The sequence below is a fragment of the Oncorhynchus gorbuscha genome, linkage group LG15 (genome assembly GCF_021184085.1).
Source record: "Oncorhynchus gorbuscha isolate QuinsamMale2020 ecotype Even-year linkage group LG15, OgorEven_v1.0, whole genome shotgun sequence".
Taxonomy (NCBI): domain Eukaryota; kingdom Metazoa; phylum Chordata; class Actinopteri; order Salmoniformes; family Salmonidae; genus Oncorhynchus; species Oncorhynchus gorbuscha.
The window spans coordinates 30564961-30588683 of NC_060187.1; the positions used below are offsets into that span (position 1 = coordinate 30564961).

General features: G+C 45.6%; 1 protein-coding gene across 2 annotated transcripts in view; it reads right to left on the bottom strand.

Annotated features, from left to right (window-relative positions):
* Positions 1-23723, bottom strand: part of LOC123996922 (inactive N-acetylated-alpha-linked acidic dipeptidase-like protein 2) — a 294216-nt gene that overhangs the window by 4684 nt on the left and 265809 nt on the right. For both annotated transcript variants that reach the window (XM_046300766.1, XM_046300765.1), the window contains 2 exons: positions 16882-16975; positions 3955-4153 (listed from right to left, as the gene is read on the bottom strand). In XM_046300766.1, coding sequence (XP_046156722.1) covers positions 3955-4153; positions 16882-16975 — 293 coding nt within the window. The remainder of the gene's footprint in view (positions 1-3954; positions 4154-16881; positions 16976-23723) is intronic.

Consider the following 23723-nt stretch of genomic DNA (forward strand, 5'->3'; position numbering starts at 1 on the left):
ATTGGTTATTTACGAAACCTGAGGTGAGGAAGTTCAGCTCATCCTTTTCACTATGAGCTTCCTGGCATGCTGTTTCTGTTTCCTCTCCTCTAACTATTAGGAACAGCTACGTTTCTCAGCTGCTGTTTCTATTTCCTCTCCTCGAACTATTAGGAACAGCTACGTTTCTCAGCTTCTGTTTCCTCTCCTCTCCTCTAACTATTAGGAACAGCTACGTTTCTCAGCTGCTGTTTCTGTTTCCTCTCCTCTCCTCTAACTATTAGGAACAGCTATGTTTCTCAGCTGCTGTTTCTATTTCCTCTCCTCGAACTATTAGGAACAGCTACGTTTCTCAGCTGCTGTTTCTGTTTCCTCTCCTCTAACTATTAGGAACAGATACGTTTTTCAGCTGCTGTTTCTGTTTCCTCTCCTCTGACTATTAGGAACAGCTACGTTTCTCAGCTACGTTTCTCAGCCTCTGTTTCTGTTTCCTCCCCTCTAACTATTAGGAACAGCTAAGTTTCTCAGCTGCTGTTTCTGTTTCCTCTCCTCTAACTATTAGGAACAGCTACGTTTCTCAGCTGCTGTTTCTGTTTCCTCCCCTCTAACTATTAGGAACAGCTACATTTCTCAGCTATGTTTCTCAGCCTCTGTTTCTGTTTCCTCTCCTCTAACTATTAGGAACAGCTACGTTTCTCAGCTGCTGTTTCTGTTTCCTCTCCTCTGACTATTAGGAACAGCTACGTTTCTCAGCTAAGTTTCTCAGCTTCTGTTTCTGTTTCTTCCCCTCTAACTATTAGGAACAGCTACGTTTCTCAGCTGCTGTTTCTGTTTCCTCTCCTCTAACTATTAGGAACAGCTACGTTTCTCAGCTACGTTTCTCAGCTGCTGTTTCTGTTTCCTCCCCTCTAACTATTAGGAACAGCTACATTTCTCAGCTATGTTTCTCAGCCTCTGTTTCTGTTTCCTCCCCTCTAACTATTAGGAACAGCTACGTTTCTCAGCTACGTTTCTCAGCCTCTGTTTCTGTTTCCTCTCCTCTAACTATTAGGAACAGCTACGTTTCTCAGCTGCTGTTTCTGTTTCCTCTCCTCTGACTATTAGGAACAGCTACGTTTCTCAGCTACGTTTCTCAGCTGCTGTTTCTGTTTCCTCCCCTCTAACTATTAGGAACAGCTACGTTTCTCAGCTGCTGTTTCTGTCTGTTTCTCAGCTGCTGTTTCTGTTTCCTCCCCTCTAACTATTAGGAACAGCTACATTTCTCAGCTGCTGTTTCTGTTTCCTCTCCTCTAACTATTAGGAACAGCTACGTTTCTCAGCTGCTGTTTCTGTTTCCCCCCCTCTAACTATTAGGAACAGCTACGTTTCTCAGCTGCTGTTTCTGTTTCCTCTCCTCTAACTATTAGGAACAGCTATGTTTCTCAGCTACGTTTCTCAGCCTCTGTTTCTGTTTCCTCTCCTCTAACTATTAGGAACAGCTACGTTTCTCAGCTACGTTTCTCAGCCTCTGTTTCTGTTTCCTCTCCTCTAACTATTAGGAACAGCTATGTTTCTCAGCTGCTGTTCCTGTTTCCTCTCCTCTAACTATTAGGAACAGCTACGTTTCTCAGCTGCTGTTCCTGTTTCCTCTCCTCTGACTATTAGGAACAGCTACGTTTCTCAGCTGCTGTTCCTGTTTCCTCTCCTCTAACTATTAGGAACAGCTACGTTTCTCAGCTGCTGTTCCTGTTTCCTCTCCTCTAACTATTAGGAACAGCTATGTTTCTCAGCTGCTGTTCCTGTTTCCTCTCCTCTAACTATTAGGAACAGCGTTTCTCAGCTGCTGTTCCTGTTTCCTCTCCTCTAACTATTAGGAACAGCTATGTTTCTCAGCTGCTGTTCCTGTTTCTCTCCTCTAACTTTAGGAACAGCTCGTTTCTCAGCTGCTGTTCCTGTTTCCTCTCCTCTAACTATTAGGAACAGCTACGTTTCTCAGCTGCTGTTCCTGTTTCCTCTCCTCTAACTATTAGGAACAGCTATGTTTCTCAGCTGCTGTTCCTGTTTCCTCTCCTCTAACTATTAGGAACAGCTATGTTTCTCAGCTGCTGTTCCTGTTTCCTCTCCTCTAACTATTAGGAACATCTATGTTTCTCTCAGACAAAGGGCATTAATTCCCATTAGAGGTCTGGGTAATAAGTGTACACACAGCACAGTGGGGAAACAGAGGGGCCAGTCAGTTGGGACTAATTCCCAGCAGTAACAGGGAGTGTGCTCAGAGTGCGGTAATGACTAGATATTGGCTTGTAAGGGCCCAGAGCACCTGATCTATTTCATACACCTTGATCTAATTTAAAGTCACATCACACCAGGATATGCTGATTACCATCTGATTACAATCACATGTCACTTTGACAACTGCAGTTTCTCGTATGGTATACCCGTTGTCTGTACGAAGTAATTAAACAACAAGACGATTGGTGGGAGTCAGACAGGTTCAACACTCACAGGAAAAAAGTATTGCAATTCCCATGGTCAGCACAGGGAATTGGGAATATGTATACTATATATCTATCTATGTATGTTGATTAGTCACCTCTTGTTATAGCTCTGTGTCATGTAGCATCTCACCTGACATATCATCCTCATGCAAATTACAGTAATGCCATGAACATTCTAATGCATCTGAAATCTTTCCCTCCACACACACCATGACCGACCTATCAGCACAATAGCTCCCCTATCTACTGTACATGCTCCACCAATATAAATGTACTCCTGTTTTATTTATCTGTTATTTTACCAGGTAAGTTGACTGAGAACACATTCTCATTTACAGCAACAACATGGGGAATAGTTACTGGGGAAAGGAGGGGGATGAATGAGCCAATTGTAAACTGGGGATTATTAGGTGACCATGATGGTTTGATGGCCAGATTGGGAATTTAGCTAGGACACCGGGGTTAACACCCCTACTCTTATGGGATCTTTAATGACCTCAGAGAGTCAGGACACCCGTTTAACGTCCTATCTGAAAGACGGCACCCGACACAGGGCAGTGTCCCCAATCACTGCCCTGGGGCATTGGGGTATTTTTTAGACCAGAGGAAAGAGTGCCTCCTACTGGCCCTCCAACACCACTTCCAGAAGCATCTGGTCTCCCATCCAGGGACTGACCAGGACCAACCCTGCTTAACTTCAGAAGCAAGACAGCAGTGGTATGCACAGTGGTATGCTGCTGTGCAAGGCTCATGTCAAACCCAGCATCACCAAGTCTCCCAGCCCCGTCTCCAGCTCTAGAGGCAGTAGGATGGGAGTCATTATACTGCCTTTTGTAGGATTAGACTGATCTAAAGCTAGTAAAAACCACAGTGGTTAGCTCAGTTAATTACATTCAGACAAAACAAAGAAATAGACAAATGTAGATTGTGGCATGTACTGTAGATGTCTGAGAAAAGGATACTTCGTTATTATGGAGCCAATTAAACAGCAATGTTTCTTGAGGATTATTGAACAGTTGAATTCCATTTTTGTGCTTTGGTTCTAATGGCAGCTTAGTGCAATTAGATGTGCATTCAAATTATAACAACAAACATTACATTACACTACAACTGTGCTGGCTCTCAGGGAGGCAGCCCCATTCATGGAAAACTAGCTAGCTAAAGGTAATTATAGAGATTCACAGTGATGTGCAGTCGGTAATGTTCCTCGCTGGTCTTCATTCAATAAGAAACAATGGTGCACATTCTAATCACACTCAATAGATGGGCTCCAGGTGTATTGAAAAGTGACTTCATAAAAAGTGTAAAATGTATAGTTCCCATGGTCACCATTATTGACTTAATTGACTAATCACAATTAATAGATCATGTTTAATTAGCTAGCATATTGTGCCCAGATTTTCAAAGCAGCTCACACCCTTACCTTCACAAAATGTCCTCAGGTAATAGAGTGATGGTATGCTAGCCTAGCACATACAGTACAATCTGATCCACCTACCTGTAGACACCTGGAGGGGGCTGGGGGACCATGAAGCTCTTCTCCAGGTCCCGGAGCACGTCATTCAGCATACGGACATGGGAGGGGTCCCTCTCCTTGGGGTCATTGGCTGGACGCATGGTCTCAGACTGGAGGAAGGCTGAGCTCTCTCTGAGGGAGGCAGCTGCTGCCAGCAGTCTGGGAGTCCTCAGGGGATCATCTATAGTACATCAACACAGATACAGGGATTGGCTGTTACGGGTAAAAGGTGGAGGTGGACAATGTTTGGTTGGCTAAAATCTAAGAAACCTCTCTGACACTACTGCAACTACCTTCAATATCCTCATCCCTAGCCCAATCTCACCACTCAAGTACAACAAAGTAAAACTAGTTCAGAACTATTTTCGATTCATCTCACTCTGCGCTTGCCACAAACCAGATATGGGTCTGTTAGTCAGAGTCTTACAACAGCCAGAACCAATTGGACATTAAGGCAACGTCACTGCTTAGAGTCGACATATCAGTAGAACATTCAATTATTCAGTAGTAATTAAAGATTCATTAAAAAGCCCCCCCTGCCATGTATGTAGGGATACTCTAATTGACAGTGTCACTAATTACAACTTATTCAGAGAATGATATGCTCATTAGAAAATAAAAACAAAGCGACACATTTACATGGGTCATTATGAATAAATTACATTTTGGTTAATTATGTGACCATATTTATAGTGTTACATAATGACCGTCAGGTTAGATTGCACTGCTCACCATTTATGAGTTACCTTCATACTATATGAACAGCATGATATGGCTGCTTCTTAGTCATTAAATTATAGACCTCCAAAAATGCACTGTCCTCAGCTGTCACCTGTACAGACATGTTTCTCTTGCTCTGTTTTTAAATCAGGTCAACAACATTTGTGGGTGGCCGAAAAAAACGATGTGCCGATTATTGTCCCTTACACAGAAACATATTTGTTATAAAAACGTTGGCCTCAATATTTCTGTTATGCAGGTGAATGAGGACCCAAAAGCGACTTGGCGAAAACAGAGTCTTTAATCCAGTTAAAGGAAATAGCAATACTCCTAGACAAATCGGAGCGGTAAATAAAGCATAAAAAACAATTCCACTCGTAATCACGAGAACTGACTGGAGACTCGATAATAAACTGCAGGTTGCCTCGGGAAGGCACTTGACCGTAGCAGACTCAGACACCTGCTCACCACGCAGCATCTGAGGGAAACACGACACGACAGGGCGATACAAAGACACAGCACGGTGAACAGTATACAAGGATCCGACAGGACAGAAACGGAAAACAAGGGGAGAAATAGGGACTCTAATCAGGGGAAAAGATAGGGAACAGGTGTGGGAAGACTAAATGATTGATTAGGGGAATAGGAACAGCTGGGAGCAGGAACGGAACGATAGAGAGAAGAGAGAGAGAGAGGGAGAGAGAAAAAGGGAACGAACCTAAAAAGACCAGCAGGGGGAAAACGAACAGAAGGAAAAGCAAAATGACAAGACAATATAAGACAAAACATGACAGTACCCCCCCACTCACCGAGCGCCTCCTGGCGCACTCGAGGAGGAATCCTGGCGGCAACGGAGGAAATCATCAATCAGTGAACGGTCCAGCACGTCCCGAGACCGAACCCAACTCCTCTCCTCAGGACCGTAACCCTCCCAATCCACTAAGTATTGGTGACCCCGTCCCCGAGAACTCATGTCCATGATCCTACGTACCTTGTAAATAGGTGCGCTCTCGACAAGGACGGGGAGGGGGGAGGGAAGACGAACGGGGTGCGAAGAAAGGGCTTGACACAGGAGACATGGAAGACAGGATGGACGCGACGAAGATGTCGCGGAAGAAGCAGTCGCACAGCGACAGGATTGACGACCTGGGAGACACGGAACGGACCAATGAACCGCGGAGTCAACTTACGAGAAGCTGTCGTAAGAGGAAGGTTGCGAGTGGAAAGCCACACTCTCTGGCCGCAACAATACCTTGGACTCTTAATCCTACGTTTATTGGCGGCTCTCACAGTCTGTGCCCTGTAACGGCAAAGTGCAGACCTCACCCTCCTCCAGGTGCGCTCACAACGTTGGACAAACGCTTGAGCGGATGGAACGCTGGACTCGGCAAGCTGGGATGAGAACAGAGGAGGCTGGTAACCCAGACTACTCTGAAACGGAGATAACCCGGTAGCAGACGAAGGAAGCGAGTTGTGAGCGTATTCTGCCCAGGGAGCTGTTCTGCCCAAGACGCAGGGTTTCTGAAAGAAAGGCTGCGTAGTATGCGACCAATCGTCTGATTGGCCCTCTCTGCTTGACCGTTAGACTGGGGATGAAACCCGGAAGAGAGACTGACGGACGCACCAATCAAACGACAGAACTCCCTCCAAAACTGTGACGTGAATTGCGGACCTCTGTCTGAAACGGCATCTAACGGGAGGCCATGAATTCTGAACACATTCTCGATGATGATTTGTGCCATCTCCTTAGCGGAAGGAAGTTTAGCGAGAGGAATGAAATGTGCCGCCTTAGAGAACCTATCGACAACCGTAAGAATCACAGTCTTCCCCGCAGACAAAGGCAGACCGGTAATGAAGTCTAGGGCGATGTGAGACCATGGTCGAGAAGGAATGGGGAGCGGTCTGAGACGACCGGCAGGAGGAGAGTTACCTGACTTAGTCTGCGCGCAGTCCGAACAAGCAGCCACGAAACGGCGCGTGTCACGCTCCTGAGTCGGCCACCAAAAGCGCTGGCGAATAGAAGCAAGAGTGCCTCGAACACCGGGATGACCAGCTAACTTGGCAGAGTGAGCCCACTGAAGAACAGCCAGACGAGTGGAAACAGGAACGAAAAGAAGGTTACTAGGACAAGCGCGGCGACGCAGTGTGCGTGAGTGCTTGCTTAACCTGTCTTTCAATTCCCCAGACTGTCAACCCGACAACACGCCCATAAGGAAGAATCCCCTCGGGATCAGTAGAAGCCACAGAAGAACTAAAAAGACGGGATAAGGCATCAGGCTTGGTGTTCTTGCTACCCGGACGGTAAGAAATCACAAACTCGAAACGAGCAAAAAATAACGCCCAACGAGCTTGACGAGCATTAAGTCGTTGGCAGAACGGATGTACTCAAGGTTCTTATGGTCTGTCCAAACGACAAAAGGAACGGTCGCCCCCTCCAACCACTGTCGCCATTCGCCTAGGGCTAAGCGGATGGCGAGCAGTTCGCGGTTACCCACATCATAGTTGCGTTCAGATGGCGACAGGCGATGAGAAAAATAAGCGCAAGGATGAACCTTATCGTCAGACTGGAAGCGCTGGGATAGAATGGCTCCCACGCCTACCTCTGAAGCGTCAACCTCGACAATGAATTGTCTAGTGACGTCAGGACTAACGAGGATAGGAGCGGACGTAAAACGTTCTTTTAGAAGATCAAAAGCTCCCTGGGCGGAACCGGACCACTTAAAACACGTCTTGACAGAAGTAAGAGCTGTGAGAGGGGCAGCAACCTGACCGAAATTACGAATGAAACGCCGATAGAAATTAGCGAAACCTAGAAAGCGCTGCAACTCGACACGTGACCTTGGAACGGGCCACTCACTGACAGCTTGGACCTTAGCGGAATCCATCTGAATGCCTTCAGCGGAAATAACGGAACCGAGAAAAGTAACGGAGGAGACATGAAAAGAGCACTTCTCAGCCTTCACGTAGAGACAATTCTCTAAAAGGCGCTGGAGAACATGTCGAACGTGCTGAACATGAATCTCGAGTGACGGTGAAAAAATCAGGATATCGTCAAGATAGACAAAAACAAAGATGTTCAGCATGTCTCTCAGAACATCATTAACTAATGCCTAAAAAACAGCTGGCGCATTGGCGAGACCAAACGGCAGAACCCGGTACTCAAAATGCCCTAACGGAGTGTTAAACGCCGTTTTCCACTCGTCCCCTCTCTGATGCGCACGAGATGGTAAGCGTTACGAAGGTCCAACTTAGTAAAGCACCTGGCTCCCTGCAGAATCTCGAAGGCTGATGACATAAGGGAAGCGGATAACGATTCTTAACCGTTATGTCATTCAGCCTCGATAATCCACGCAGGGGCGCAGAGTACCGTCCTTTTTCTTAACAAAAAAAAACCCCGCCCCGGCCGGAGAGGAAGAAGGCACTATGGTACCGGCGTCAAGAGACACAGACAAATAATCCTCGAGAGCCTTACGTTCGGGAGCCGACAGAGAGTATAGTCTACCCTGAGGAGGAGTGGTCCCCGGAAGGAGATCAATACTACAATCATACGACCGGTGAGGAGGAAGGGAGTTGGCTCGGGACCGACTGAAGACCGTGCGCAGATCATGATATTCCTCCGGCACTCCTGTCAAATCGCCAGGTTCCTCCTGAGAAGTGGGGACAGAAGAAATGGGAGGGATGGCAGACATTAAACACTTCACATGACAAGAAACGTTCCAGGATAGGATAGAATTACTAGACCAATTAATAGAAGGATTATGACATACTAGCCAGGGATGACCCAAAACAACAGGTGTAAAAGGTGAACGAAAAATCAAAAAAGAAATAGTCTCACTGTGGTTACCAGATACTGTGAGGGTTAAAGGTAGTGTCTCAAATCTGATACTGGGAAGATGACTACCATCTAAGGCGAACATGGGCGTAGGCTTGTCTAACTGTCTGAAAGGAATGTCATGTTTCCGAGCCCATGCTTCGTCCATGAAACAACCCTCAGCCCCAGAGTCTATCAAGGCACTGCATGTAGCACCCGAACCGGTCCAGCGTAGATGGACCGACATAGTAGTACAGGATCTAGATGGAGAGACCTGAGTAGTAGCGCTCACCAGTAGCCCTCCGCTTACTGATGAGCTCTGGCTTTTACTGGACATGAATTGACAAAATGTCCATCAAATCCGCAATAGAGGCACAGGCGGTTGGTGATCCTCCGTTCCCTCTCCTTAGTCGAGATGCGAATACCTCCCAGCTGCATGGGCTCAGTCTCTGAGCCAGAGGAGGAGATGGTTGCGATGCGGAGCAGGGAAACACCGTTGACGCGAGCTCTCTTCCACGAGCTTGGTGACGAAGATCTACCCGTCGTTCTATGCGGATGGCGAGAGCAATCAAAGAGTCCACACTGGAAGGAACCTCCCGGGAGAGAATCTCATCTTTAACCACTGCGTGGAGTCCCTCCAGAAAACGAGCGAGCAGCGCCGGCTCGTTCCAGTCACTAGAGGCAGCAAGAGTGCGAAACTCTATAGAGTAATCCGTTATGGATCGATCACCTTGGCATAGGGAAGCCAGGGCCCTAGAAGCCTCCCTACCAAAAACTGAACGGTCAAAAACCCGAATCATCTCCTCTTTAAAGTTCTGGTAATTGTTTGAACAATCAGCCCTTGCCTCCCAGATAGCTGTGCCCCACTCTCGAGCCCGGCCAGTAAGGAGTGAAATGACGTAAGCAACCCGAGCTCTCTCTAGAGTATGTGTTGGGTTGGAGAGAGAACACAATATCACACTGGGTGAGAAAGGAGCGGCACTCCTTGGGCTGCCCGGAGTAGCAAGGTGGGTTATTAACCCTAGGTTCCGGAGGCTCGGCAGACCAGGAAGTAACAGGTGGCACGAGACGAAGACTCTGGAACTGTCCAGAGAGGTCGGAAACCTGATCGGCCAGGTTCTCCATGGCATGACGAGCAGCAGACAATTCCTGCTCGTGTCTGCCGAGCATGGCTCCTTGGATCTCGACGGCAGTGTTACGAGCGTCTGTAGTCGCTGGGTCCATTCTTTGGTCGGATCCTTCTGTTATGCAGGTGAATGAGGACCCAAAAGCGACTTGGCGAAAACAGAGTCTTTAATCCAGTTAAAGGAAATAGCAATACTCCTAGACAAATCGGAGCGGTAAATAAAGCATAAAAAACAATTCCACTCGTAATCACGAGAACTGACTGGAGACTCGATAATAAACTGCAGGTTGCCTCGGGAAGGCACTTGACCGTAGCAGACTCAGACACCTGCTCACCACGCAGCATCTGAGGGAAACACGACACGACAGGGCGATACAAAGACACAGCACAGTGAACAATATACAAGGATCCGACAGGACAGAAACGGAAAACAAGGGGAGAAATAGGGACTCTAATCAGGGGAAAAGATAGGGAACAGGTGTGGGAAGACTAAATGATTGATTAGGGGAATAGGAACAGCTGGGAGCAGGAACGGAACGATAGAGAGAAGAGAGAGAGAGAGGGAGAGAGAAAAAAGGGAACGAACCTAAAAAGACCAGCAGGGGGAAAACGAACAGAAGGAAAAGCAAAATGACAAGACAATATTAGACAAAACATGACAATTTCTGTAACACATATGAAATATCAGGTTAACATTTGTTGTTTCAACACTATATGCATGAATCCTCGTCAAGCACTAGAGAGAAAAACATGGGAATGATCAATGTCACAACATGTCTAAATAGCGTTTGCTAATAAGCTAGTCGCCACATCGAACGTTTTCCGTTCCATTATGCCGAAGTGAAAATAACCTTGACTGTGGCCGTGTGCTGCATGCTTATATGTGGCTCCATTAAAGCCTGCTTTTTCTCCATTTCACTTCTCTTTGGTGTTTGTTAGATGAGAGCAAGGCTGGGGCATGGCATTGAGTGGGAGAGTCACAGGAGAATATGTACACCATGCAACTACTCAGGGAATAAAGGAGAGAAAAGACCGGATAAAAATATCCAAAGAAAGCTGTTCCCTTCTACAAATGTAAATGTCTTTCTCCCTACTGAGGGAATAGGAGTTATGAAATATGTGGGAGGATTGCTGTAATCTATCACACATTCTGACATGGAGGGACGTGGAGGGACGATTCTGTTGGCATAGACCCTGCTGAGATTTGATGGAGAGAACTTAACACAACTCAGGAAGCCACCTTTAAAAATGTTTGGCACGCAGGCACGCATACACACACACACACGTGCACACACGCACGCACACACACACACACCATTTTCTCCTTTTCTAGAACTGATTGGCTTCAAAGTGCAGCTACTGTACTTCTGAAAGAATGCAAGTTACCAAATTGCTCATTTTGAATAAAAAGTGAACAAAATATTTTGAAGGTTTCAATTAGCCATGCCTGTTTGATCTCAGACAATCCATTACTCGTCCTCATGAATAGTGCAATTTTATGTGGTGTCTGAAAATCCATTTACTGTTCCAATCCCAAAACAGCATGAGGCTGGGCTAAAATCCAGGGATCAACCCAGGAACCTCAAATTATTTATTTACCTCTCTCCCATCTCCCTTCTTTATTTTTAACCACAAAGATAAAAGCATTCTATATTTAATTCAACCTGTTTGCGACCGGGCTTCTAAAGGCATTAGTTCCTTGACCCTGCGACCGGAGAGACCACGGCCAGGTAATCATTCCATCTCAATCACAGAGCCGCCTCGTTTGTGGACATTAGTCTTGGATAAAGAAGTGGAACCGCAGTGCCTACCACAATGAGGCATCATGAGTAAGTTATACATATCAGTGTTTCACAGTCTAAGCAGCTGTCTGCAATGCAGAGTGAATTGCGAGATAGAAACCTCATTTGTGGTTTAAATGCTTGCTGGCCATGATGAGAACCCACTGTATCAACAGATTCTCTACAGTACCACGGCTGTATGAGCACCAAAAAATGTTAACTCAGTGTAAAATGGTACCTTCAATCAAATACAGAATGACAAAAATATGGAAAAGGAAGTGTTATACTTTTTGTGTGAAATTATTACAATGTGTGTGAGATACTGTGTGAGATACTGGGTGGGTGTGGGTTGGAGCGAGCGGTCGCATCGGCACTTCGCTCCGCAGGTAGTATAAGTTTTTCATTACATTTCATTACATTTCATTATAGCACAACGGTTTGATTTGTCTAATCTTAGCAATTTCTTCTTAGCTAGCTACATAGCCGTCTTTGTATCAAAGATAATTGCGTAATTATCGTATTTCGCCGTCCTAACGTAGTCTTCACTAGCCAGCTAGCTAACGTCCACTGATTAGCTGCACTGGAGAAACTATTACACTCAACTGAACGACTTGATTAGTGTAGTGTTAGCTAGCTACATAGCTGTCTTTGCTGTCTTCGTATCAAAGATATTTGTGTAGTTTAGAGTGTGTAGTCTTACAGTGATTATCTTAATTTACCGAGGTTAGCTAGCCAGCTATTTGTCGTCCTTAACGTAGGAGACTCTGCTAGCTAGCCAACAGCTAGCCAACGTCTACCGAATAGACTCAACAACCCTGTCGCATTCACAGGTAGTATCACATTTTCATTTCATTTCATTACAGGACAACGGTTTGATTTGTTTGATCGTAGCTAGCTACATAGCTAGCTACATAGCCGTCTTTGTATCAAAGATAATTGTGTAGTCTAGAGCGATTTTCTAGGTTAGCTAGTCAGCTATTGTCGTTCTTTTAACGCAACGTAACGTAAACAACACTGCTAGCTAGCTAGCTAGCCCCCGAATAGCAGCACTGTCGAAACTATTACACTCAACGGAACGACTTGATTAGTGTAGTGTCAACAACGCACCCACTGCCAGCTAGCCTACTTCAGCAGTACTGTATCATTTTAAACATTTTAGTCAATAAGATTCTTGCTACGTAAGCTTAACTTTCTGAACATTCGAGACGTGTAGTCCACTTGTCATTCCAATCTCCTTTGCATTAGCGTAGCCTCTTCTGTAGCCTGTCAACTATGTGTCTGTCTATCCCTGTTCTCTCCTCTCTGCACAGACCATACAAACGCTCCACACCGCGTGGCCGCGGCCACCCTAATCTGGTGGTCCCAGCGCGCACGACCCACGTGGAGTTCCAGGTCTCCGGTAGCCTCTGGAACTGCCGATCTGCGGCCAACAAGGCAGAGTTCATCTCAGCCTATGCCTCCCTCCAGTCCTCGACTTCTTGGCACTGACGGAAACATGGATCACCACAGACAACACTGCTACTCCTACTGCTCTCTCTTCGTCCGCCCACGTGTTCTCGCACACCCCGAGAGCTTCTGGTCAGCGGGGTGGTGGCACCGGGATCCTCATCTCTCCCAAGTGGTCATTCTCTCTTTCTCCCCTTACCCATCTGTCTATCGCCTCCTTTGAATTCCATGCTGTCACAGTTACCAGCCTTTTCAAGCTTAACATCCTTATCATTTATCGCCCTTCAGGTTCCCTCGGAGAGTTCATCAATGAGCTTGATGCCTTGATAAGCTCCTTTCCTGAGGACGGCTCACCTCTCACAGTTCTGGGCGACTTTAACCTCCCCACGTCTACCTTTGACTCATTCCTCTCTGCCTCCTTCTTTCCACTCCTCTCCTCTTTTGACCTCACCCTCTCACCTTCCCCCCTACTCACAAGGCAGGCAATACGCTCGACCTCATCTTTACTAGATGCTGTTCTTCCACTAACCTCATTGCAACTCCCCTCCAAGTCTCCGACCACTACCTTGTATCCTTTTCCCTCTCGCTCTCATCCAACACCTCCCACACTGCCCCTACTCGGATGGTATCGCGCCGTCCCAACCTTCGCTTTCTCTCCCCCGCTACTCTCTCCTCTTCCATCCTATCATCTCTTCCCTCTGCTCAAACCTTCTCCAACCTATCTCCTGATTCTGCCTCCTCAACCCTCCTCTCCTCCCTCTCTGCATGCTTTGACTCTCTATGTCCCCTATCCTCCAGGCCGGCTCGGTCCTCCCCTCCCGCTCCGTGGCTCGATGACTCATTGCGAGCTCACAGAACAGGGCTCCGGGCAGCCGAGCGGAAATGGAGGAAAACTCGCCTCCCTGCGGACTTGGCATCCTTTCACTCCCTCCTCTCTACATTTTCCTCCTCTGTCTCTGCTGCTAAAGCCACTTTCTACCACTCTAAATTCCAAGCATCTGCCTCTAACCCTAGGAAGCTCTTTGCCACCTCCTCCCTCCTGAATCCTCCACCCCCTCCCCTCCCCTCCTCCCTCTCTGCAGATGACTTCGTCAACCATTTTGAAAAGAAGGTCGACGACATCCGATCCTCGTTTGCTAAGTCAAACGACACCGCTGGTTCTGCTCACACTGCCCTACCCTGTGCTCTGACCTCTTTCTCCCCTCTCTCTCCAGATAAAATCTCGCGTCTTGTGACGGCCGGCCGCCCAACAACCTGCCCGCTTGACCCTATCCCCTCCTCTCTTCTCCAGACCATTTCCGGAGACCTTCTCCCTTACCTCACCTCGCTCATCAACTCATTCCTGACCGCTGCTACGTCCCTTCCGTCTTTAAGAGAGCGAGAGTTGCACCCCTTCTGAAAAAACCTACACTCGATCCCTCCGATGTCAACAATTACAGACCAGTATTCCTTCTTTCTTTTCTCTCCAAAACTCTTGAACGTGCCGTCCTTGGCCAGCTCTCCCGCTATCTCTCTCTGAATGACCTTCTTGATCCAAATCAGTCAGGTTTCAAGACTAGTCATTCAACTGAGACTGCTCTCCTCTGTATCACGGAGGCGCTCCGCACGGCTAAAGCTAACTCTCTCTCCTCTGCTCTCATCCTTCTAGATCTATCGGCTGCCTTCGATACTGTGAACCATCAGATCCTCCTCTCCACCCTCTCCGAGTTGGGCATCTCCGGCGCGGCCCACGCTTGGATTGCGTCCTACCTGACAGGTCGCTCCTACCAGGTGGCGTGGCGAGAATCTGTCTCCTCACCACGCGCTCTCACCACTGGTGTCCCCCAGGGCTCTGTTCTAGGCCCTCTCCTATTCTCGCTATACACCAAGTCACTTGGCTCTGTCATAACCTCACATGGTCTCTCCTATCATTGCTATGCAGACGACACACAATTAATCTTCTCCTTTCCCCCTTCTGATGACCAGGTGGCGAATCGCATCTCTGCATGTCTGGCAGACATATCAGTGTGGATGACGGATCACCACCTCAAGCTGAACCTCGGCAAGACGGATCTGCTCTTCCTCCCGGGAAGGACTGCCCGTTCCATGATCTCGCCATCACGGTTGACAACTCCATTGTGTCCTCCTCCCAGAGCGCTAAGAACCTTGGCGTGATCCTGGACAACACCCTGTCGTTCTCAACCAACATCAAGGCGGTGGCCCGTTCCTGTAGGTTCATGCTCTACAACATCCGCAGAGTACGACCCTGCCTCACACAGGAAGCGGCGCAGGTCCTAATCCAGGCACTTGTCATCTCCCGTCTGGATTACTGCAACTCGCTGTTGGCTGGGCTCCCTGCCTGTGCCATTAAACCCCTTCAACTCATCCAGAACGCCGCAGCCCGTCTGGTGTTCAACCTTCCCAAGTTCTCTCACGTCACCCCGCTCCTCCGTTCTCTCCACTGGCTTCCAGTTGAAGCTCGCATCCGCTACAAGACCATGGTGCTTGCCTACGGAGCTGTGAGGGGAACGGCACCTCAGTACCTCCAGGCTCTGATCAGGCCCTACACCCAAACAAGGGCACTGCGTTCATCCACCTCTGGCCTGCTCGCCTCCCTACCACTGAGGAAGTACAGCTCCCGCTCAGCCCAGTCAAAACTGTTCGCTGCTCTGGCCCCCCAATGGTGGAACAAACTCCCTCACGACGCCAGGACAGCGGAGTCAATCACCACCTTCCGGAGACACCTGAAACCCCACCTCTTTAAGGAATACCTAGGATAGGATAAGTAATCCCTCTCACCCCCCTTTAAAATTTAGATGCACTATTGTAAAGTGACTGTTCCACTGGATGTCATAAGGTGAATGCACCAATTTGTAAGTCGCTCTGGATAAGAGCGTCTGCTAAATGACTTAAATGTAAATGTAAATAACGTTAACTACCTTAATGTAATCAAATATTTGAAACCAAATGATACAGCCTTTCTAATCATACACGGTGCACCACCTGTGTGTAATTCAGTAGACAGTGACTATGCAGAGCAATGGGAATATGCTTGAGCTGATATATAACTACTACGACACAGTTTTATGGACACCGAGCCAGAAGAGACAAGATTATGTGGTGATTATGCACCTCACCTGTCCTACACTCGCTCTGTCTGCATGAATATTTAACATTACAACCAAATTACACCTCTGATGCACAAGGTCAGGATGAGGGTGGGATGTCCCATTTATCAGTTGCCTCTACAAGTCCATAAGAGGTGACAGTAAAGTAAACCAACGAGGTCTGTAAGTCTGCATTATCATTAATTGCTTTTAAAGTATAGGCTATATCCAATTCTAACTTCCTTTAAAAATACATGGAGCCTTTGGGAAGGAGGGAGGGAGTGAAAACCCAAGCTCTTGGATTGTTTGTTGAAGTAGTGGTGAGATGAAATACCACTTCCTGGCTTTGTCAAATGTTCATTCTCATCCTGTGTGACATAACAGAACTCAGGTCTGAGACGAAAGAGGCAGTCGAGTCCAAGGCTGGCGAAAAGAAAGATGACCCGGCCAGGATTTAAATTTTTACAAATGCAAAAATCAAGGTCACTTGGCATTGGACTCATGAGGCGTGATAGAGGCGATCGATATGTCCACCTAAACAGATGATCTGCCTCTAAATCATTCTTATGGGAGAGAGAGAGAGAGAGAGAGAGGAGAGAGAGAAGGAGAGAGCGAAGGAGGGAGAGGAGGAGAGGGGGACCTGCTGTGGCCTGGTGCTGGCTGGCTGGCTGGGTGGGTGGACTGCAGATATGAGTTATGTCACTGCATAGACCCACGTGGCTCAGCAAACAACCAGAGCACCAATAGATGCTTCATTCACTTCACTCCAATGTGGTTATTGCACAATAGTTACATTGTTCATTGTTGTTTTGTCATGCATGTTTGATTCAGTCGAAGATAATAACATAGTAGTACAAATTCAATGATGGCTGAAAAAGTCCTTCATTCATGCAATATCATGAAACGCCAAAGGATAGAATAAGCAAGATTGTGTCTTACCTTTGAGTTTATCCTGGACATCCAGGGCGATATCAAGAGGATAGAATGGAAGTACTGGATCATTGACGAGTCGAAGAATGACCTCTGCTGTCATCTAGATAAACAGCAGAACACAGTTTAAAGCCTGTAGTACCGAACACAGTTAAATGTGTTACAAATTACTTCTTGAGTGAATCCCATGGTGAATACTACTCATAAAATAATACAGTATGTTGTTGTTGTATTTGTGGTTGTTGTTGTTTTCCTCCCTGCAAGAAACAGTGTGCTCATCAATGCACTGAACCAGAACTGTTAGTTCAATAATATCCTTTACCAGCTTTAGACTGCCATTGCCAATCTACTCATTGATTTGGTTTCACTCTCAGTTGGTAGCTTTCTAAGCCCTCTGCATTGGATGCAACAAGGCAACACATTGTTCCATATCTTGCTCCATATCTAGACAGAATACAATACTCGCACGGCTGACCTCCACCCTACCTAATCAACCTTTACTGAGCAAAGCAAATACCACAGAGTATTACATAGACTGATATCAGAGGTGCACTCAGTCAGTCAGTCAGTATTCTGCATGTCGTCCATTGGTCGACCCAGTCCAGCAGAATGCAGGGAATGAGAAAAGGTCACTTATCAGCAGTGTTTCTTCCGCCTGACCTACTCTGGCCTTAGCAGAGAAAAGCAATTGGCCCACTTCTTTGTGAGGAGTCTGTTAGACGCTGACCCCAGTTAATGTGCTCAGTGACATAGACACCTGTGATGGGTGCTGAGGTTTACTGTTTCCCCCGGCCAGCCCCAAGGGTCACCCAGGCTGGGGACAGCCAGGCCACTGACCCCCTCTCTATGGGTGGTCCATAGACCCAGGCTGGACACCACAGACCTCTGTCTTCAGTCCACGTTACTGGGGATAACTAGAGGCTGGACACACTCCCCACTCTGGGCTGGACCTCTGGAACCATGACTGTGGGGCATAGAAGATTGGAAGCTGTAGCTAAACACAATGTGTTTACATTTGAGCTACTAGACTATTGTTGAACGATTGTTGTAAAGAAAATCTCAAATGACACTTGTATTTTACTACTGTATGCTACCCAGGTTGGTGTTTTAACATTCTAGTCGAGTATTCCTATTTTATAGCACTTTTCTGGTGTTTATTAAATTACCTACAGTGTAAGTTCTGTAGGCTGCTGGGAAATCAATCACAGAGGGAAAAGATTAGACCATTGATTTGAGTGAAGTGAGAAATAAGTATACATCAAGCCTGTTTAATGTTCCAGATAGAAAAGACCACTCATTTCTTATTTATGGCCTTGTTTTTGGATCCTCGCTCTACGGATGGCAGAACAAAAGCATACAACATAAAGAAGGGAAAAGAAAGGTGAAGGAACAAAATATGACACTGTGAAGGTCCTGGAAGATAGCAGACCAAACCAGCTGGTTACAAATTCAGTCCTTTCCACCCCACTTTCAGAAAAGTGAAATACACTAGTGCGTGACTTCATTATTCTTCCACATTAATATTTTGGGGTAGGTTAGTGATTATACAGTATTTGAAAACAAAGAATTTGACATTCTTTCCCAATATAACAAAACAGCCTAACTTATTAATTGGAATGCTAACATCAGTGATGCAGGCAGTCTGGAATAATATTTTATAGGCATAGCTTCCAATGATCCCATATTGGCCCCAAAACATCGTTACTAAATATGAATGTCAATGACAGACCAGATGAATGCTCTAAATGTCCTTCATAAAATGTAGATATAGGTTGAAATCCCAATTAGGTCCACTTCGTTTGACCTAACTTTATTATTGTATTTGCACCAGGTTAACACTGCGGCCCGTCCTTTCCACTCTCCTGCCTCCCTCTGAGTCTCCCCTCCAGCGCTGAGTGAGATTGCTTACCTGCCCCTGAGAAGCTGTCAGTTTGTCTGTACTGGGGGTTTTAAATCCTGCCTGCCTTTCTCTCCGGGACATGGCCAGGCACTGCAGGGCTTTGTGGGGGAATATATTTGTGTACATTACAGAGTAGGAGAAAGAGGTGGAGGAGGAGAGCAGGCAGAGGGAGGAAGCACACTGTGGTTATTGACAGCAGAGGGCTCCCTAGGAGAAGCTTGCAGAGGACCATGCTAATTCACAGCAGAGGAGACAGGACCAATAAAGCTCAGAGCTCAGCTACGTACTGTTGAGGACGTTTGTCTCTAGTGCTGTGTTAACCCATTTCAGGGGTCAACCCACACATCACGGTCAGACAGATGAGTACTACTGCGTGTGTCGTCTTATTTAAAATCAGTCACTGCTGACCGCAAACAATGTTTGTACTGATCAGTGTCAGCTGAGAGAATAGGTTGTAATTCCTGACTCATTGGCCAAAGGGCTTGATAGAGCTTAACTGGTGGCTGAAATCCAGTGCATTCTCTGAATAAAACATTCAAACTGAATGATGTAACACTGCATACTGGCACATAATTATAACACATGAGCATGTATAAAATACCAGTTTTTTGGCTGGTAAAATACCCGTTTCTTTGACTCACCACCATACACAAAGACACACCTGCCTTCCCTTGTTTCTCAGCCCAGCCAATACGTCGACATCCTCACTGGAGATCCATTCCACACACTTCTGTGCACTCCACAGACACTCAGAGACATTTACAATAGCAATGCCTCATTATTTTCAGGTACAAAAACTTGTTTAATTTTTAGCCACTCGTCTCTTAGAGGGTTGGGCTATTACACCAGAGACATTAACCCTTCAAACCACTGATGAGGAGCATCATGGTATTTTATTTTGTTGCTTGTTTGTTTGCTTGCGCCGGTTTTTAATTGAAAACTATTTCATCTATATGTAAGCATATAGTGTGCAGCACTCGGCCGTGTTTATGAGTACACACGACTGATGAAACATTCTATATATTTTTTATGTTTAGTGTAAGACTAGAATGTATTTAACCATATAATTGACTTCCAGCTCAAGAACGGCATTGTCATAAACAGTGACAGTAAAATAAGTCCAACTAAGAAATGAAACAATCTAAGCCACAGGTTTCAACCACAGTATAAGAGGTGGCCAGCCTCACACAATGACTAATTTTATGACAATAATCTAAGCCTATTCACTTATTTTACATGACATTAAATTGACAACAACAACAGAAGTTGAAGGCATCCCCATGCTGTATCAATAAAGTACAGTATCTAAGCAACTGAACCATTAGTACACGAGTTGATTGGGTGAACGATGCTCACACAGTGCATATAACCTCAGTGGGCTAACACAGTCTTTAGGGACTCGATACCTACATCGAGTAAGGATGCTAAATCAGTTCCACAATGAAGGATCTCAGATTGAGAATATCTTCACGCAGCTTCATCATGTTGATGGCTGAACAGATGGTAGATACTAGTAATGTACAGTTTCCATCAGTTAGGTCTAGAGCCCAGAACAGCGTGAGGGCAACATTTCTGCAGGGAAATGCACAGACATATTTAAGCAACAGTCAAACATTTGATTGGGAAAATAACTGATGTCCTCTGCAAATTCCTTTAGCCATAATTCAATTGAACGAAATGATAGGATAACATGAAGAGGGAGTCGGTCAATGCCAGAAGACTGTTCAGGCAAATTCACTAAATACTGGCATATCTGAAAGTAAAAAATGACCTTTACTTCGACCAATAGCACCAATAGAGTGACATATGCTTTTAAGCAAACAATTCCAGTCCCACTATAACATTTTTCACATCATGTTCTACAGTCCCCAAGACAACCTCATCATTAGTCTGGTCATGCGCTGGGATACAAACTGGGTGAGCCAGTGATTGTGCCTGGCTAGTGCTTTTTATTTGCCAGAGCCCTGTTAGATCACTCAATGGAACTTATTGGTTGGTCCTTAAAATAAGGGCTACCAGAAACAGCACTTAATTAATTAACGGTTGGTGGACCATTGCAGATCCTTGTCTATGCATGCAATATTTCCAGCAAGATTGATTCTATGTCTGGCAGCCTTCTGCTCCCTTCATTAAGATAGCAGATGGCACAGGGTGTGTTAAGGGTTAAATAATAAAGAAGACAGATTGGGGGTTGTATCTGAGAGCTGATTTGCAGAGTGTTTGTCAGTGCGTATGCTGTGTATGCTAAGAAGTTCTGCTAAGAAGTTATGAATACAAGAGCAGGCCTACCTGGACCTGTGCAATCGAAGTGTAGAGAGTATTTCAAATAACTCATTTGTTTTCCTTTTTTTTTAATGCACAAGACCTAACAAAGTTAATATATAAAAGAAAAAAAAAACTTTGCACAACTTCACAATTTATTAATAATGAGCTAAATCCGTCCCTAACACCCAACATGACAGCATCATAGCTAATTCATTTCCCATATCCAACTACAACTAATATCCATTGTTATGACTCCTAAATGACATCTATACAGTTCCAGGATAGCATTATGAAGGCACTGTGACAGATGGTTTAAGTAAAGGCTATCCAATTATTTATAAATGTTTTTTCCATTTTTACAATTTTCTCCAAAACAGGACAGAGTCTCAGAGCAGATATAATAGCAGTAAGAATGAATATGCATGATTCGAGCATCTGCTAAAGACTGTGAAGGGCATGCAGGCTTTAAAATGCAAAGAAAACTTGGAGTTGGGTTTAAGCCAGGACCATAATCCAAGTCTCTTTTCTTCTTCCCACTACAGAGGAAAGGTTGCTATTAAAAGGATCAAATGCACTTTGTGGTTCCCAGCACCATATGGTCGCCCAGCATCTCAAAGTGTGTTGCTAGCACGACAATGACGCCTATGCTAATGGGTCTCTGTAAATGCTGGGCCCAAACTAGTGCATGGACTAATACATTTAAACCTACAGGGAAGTGGATGAAGAACTGAAGAACGTTGGCAGCTTTTGATGAGATCCTTTCTGTGCATAAGGCTAAACAGCATTTGGGGAGCAATGACTGTACACATCAAACAGAGGAGTATGTGAGTGTTAAAGTAGTGAGGTGGATAATTGGCGTGTGCATGTATGTATCTCCTTAAGGGAAGAGCCTGCATAACACTGCTCCTGTCATTTACAATCACGAGGCATCAAGAGAGAAGGAGGAGCCGTGATGACAGAACTCTTTAATAAACATAGCTGACAGATCCCTGAGAGGAGTGGCATGACCCAATCTCACATATCATTTCCTAAAAACACAATAAAATGGCACCTCTTTGCCCACTGCCAATCATCCGTGCCACTTTCCAAATTCACTCATCCACCCACCACATCACACCACAGCTCCAAGAGACAATTATGATGGATGAGCCAATCAGGATAGGCCAGGGTTTGATGTGCTAGGTTCTTCCTCACCCAATCAACAATTCCATTCTCCTTAGTAATGAGAGTCGGTTGGACTAACATGGATGGTTGTAGCCAGCAGCCATGTTTTAATTTCCTCAGATAGTGTACTATTGATTACATGGTAATAACCATATATATTTGATTTTGTTCATCTTGTGCATGTGATGCAATGTCTAAGGTCTGGAGATCTTGAAGATTTCTGATAAAGAAAACAGAAAATTGCATAGAGAAAAGAAGGAAGAAAACATCACAAAGCGACACTAACAAAGAGGAAGTTCCATTGATAAAAGCAATGAGCTGTTTATACAGTATGTATTCATCCAATAGTGTGCATGGACACGATTGAGAGGAGTTGCGTTGTGTTTAGCTAATTATTAATCACTGATGGTTTTTTGAAGACATTGCATGCCTGAGAGCCGAATGCTGCGCAACGGGCTCAATCTGGGAGCACAGACACTGCTTCCCCCTCAGGAGCAAAGGCAGAGGGTGAACTCATGATGAGGATTTAGGTCTGCATATATTTTTTACAATTTCAATTTAAGTGCCATTTTGCCTAATAATAAATGCAGTTTAGGGTCTCTTAATTGGCTTTTGTGGGACTTCTAAAAACACTGCAGGGTCCATCGCTGAAGTGACTAATACAGTGGATCAGAGAAACGAGAAGCATTTCAAGTGTGAGAAAATAGAGATGACATTTGCTTGAATCAAAGAAACCCAGTCCCAATTCTAAAGACTAATTAACATGAATAAAAAAGAAAGCTTTGCTTATGCATTATGACATAAACAATACACAGCCTTAGTTCTCATTTGATGAACAATTATTCACATAATAACAGAACCTGTGGGTAGAAAGTATATATATCCTTGTATTGAGGTATGCACACCAGCATATCAAACAAGAACAGTCCTAACAAAAACGACTTTGGGAATTGGTGAAGAAATTTGAAGCTCAAAAATGTTCCAGGATAACTCCCTTACGTGTCATCTTGTCTTGATTTTTTGGCTTTCAATGTGTGGATATGAAGAGGCCTCAGTAGAGCAGAGAGCAATGGGATGTTTAATCAGGAACTGTGATGGATGAACAGCGAGGCCAGGTTGGGCTGCCCAGGGAACTGTCGCCGCACTCTGCTGAGAGAGAGATGTCTGGGCAGCACTGGATCTGCTGACAAATTACACTCCTCCATTACAATGCACGTCAAATGGGCTTGTGTCAGCTCTCATACAATGAGTCTGCCAGTTGTGTTAGCCAGGTGATAAAGGAGCGTGTCGGCGAGACTGCCATCAAAACAGAGAGTAAAACCCCCGTGTGTCAGGGAAAATGACTCCTTGACATCTCGTCATGTTATATATTAGGGTGCAATAAACTCCCCCATTTAGGCTCCGGCTTGAGCGGTAGAGTGAAGAGAATTCACCACAGTCTCCAGCTACCTGGAATCTTTTAAACTCCTGTTTCTTTTCTTAAAGAGGTAAGCCAGGCAAATAGTCTGATATCCTCCATGGT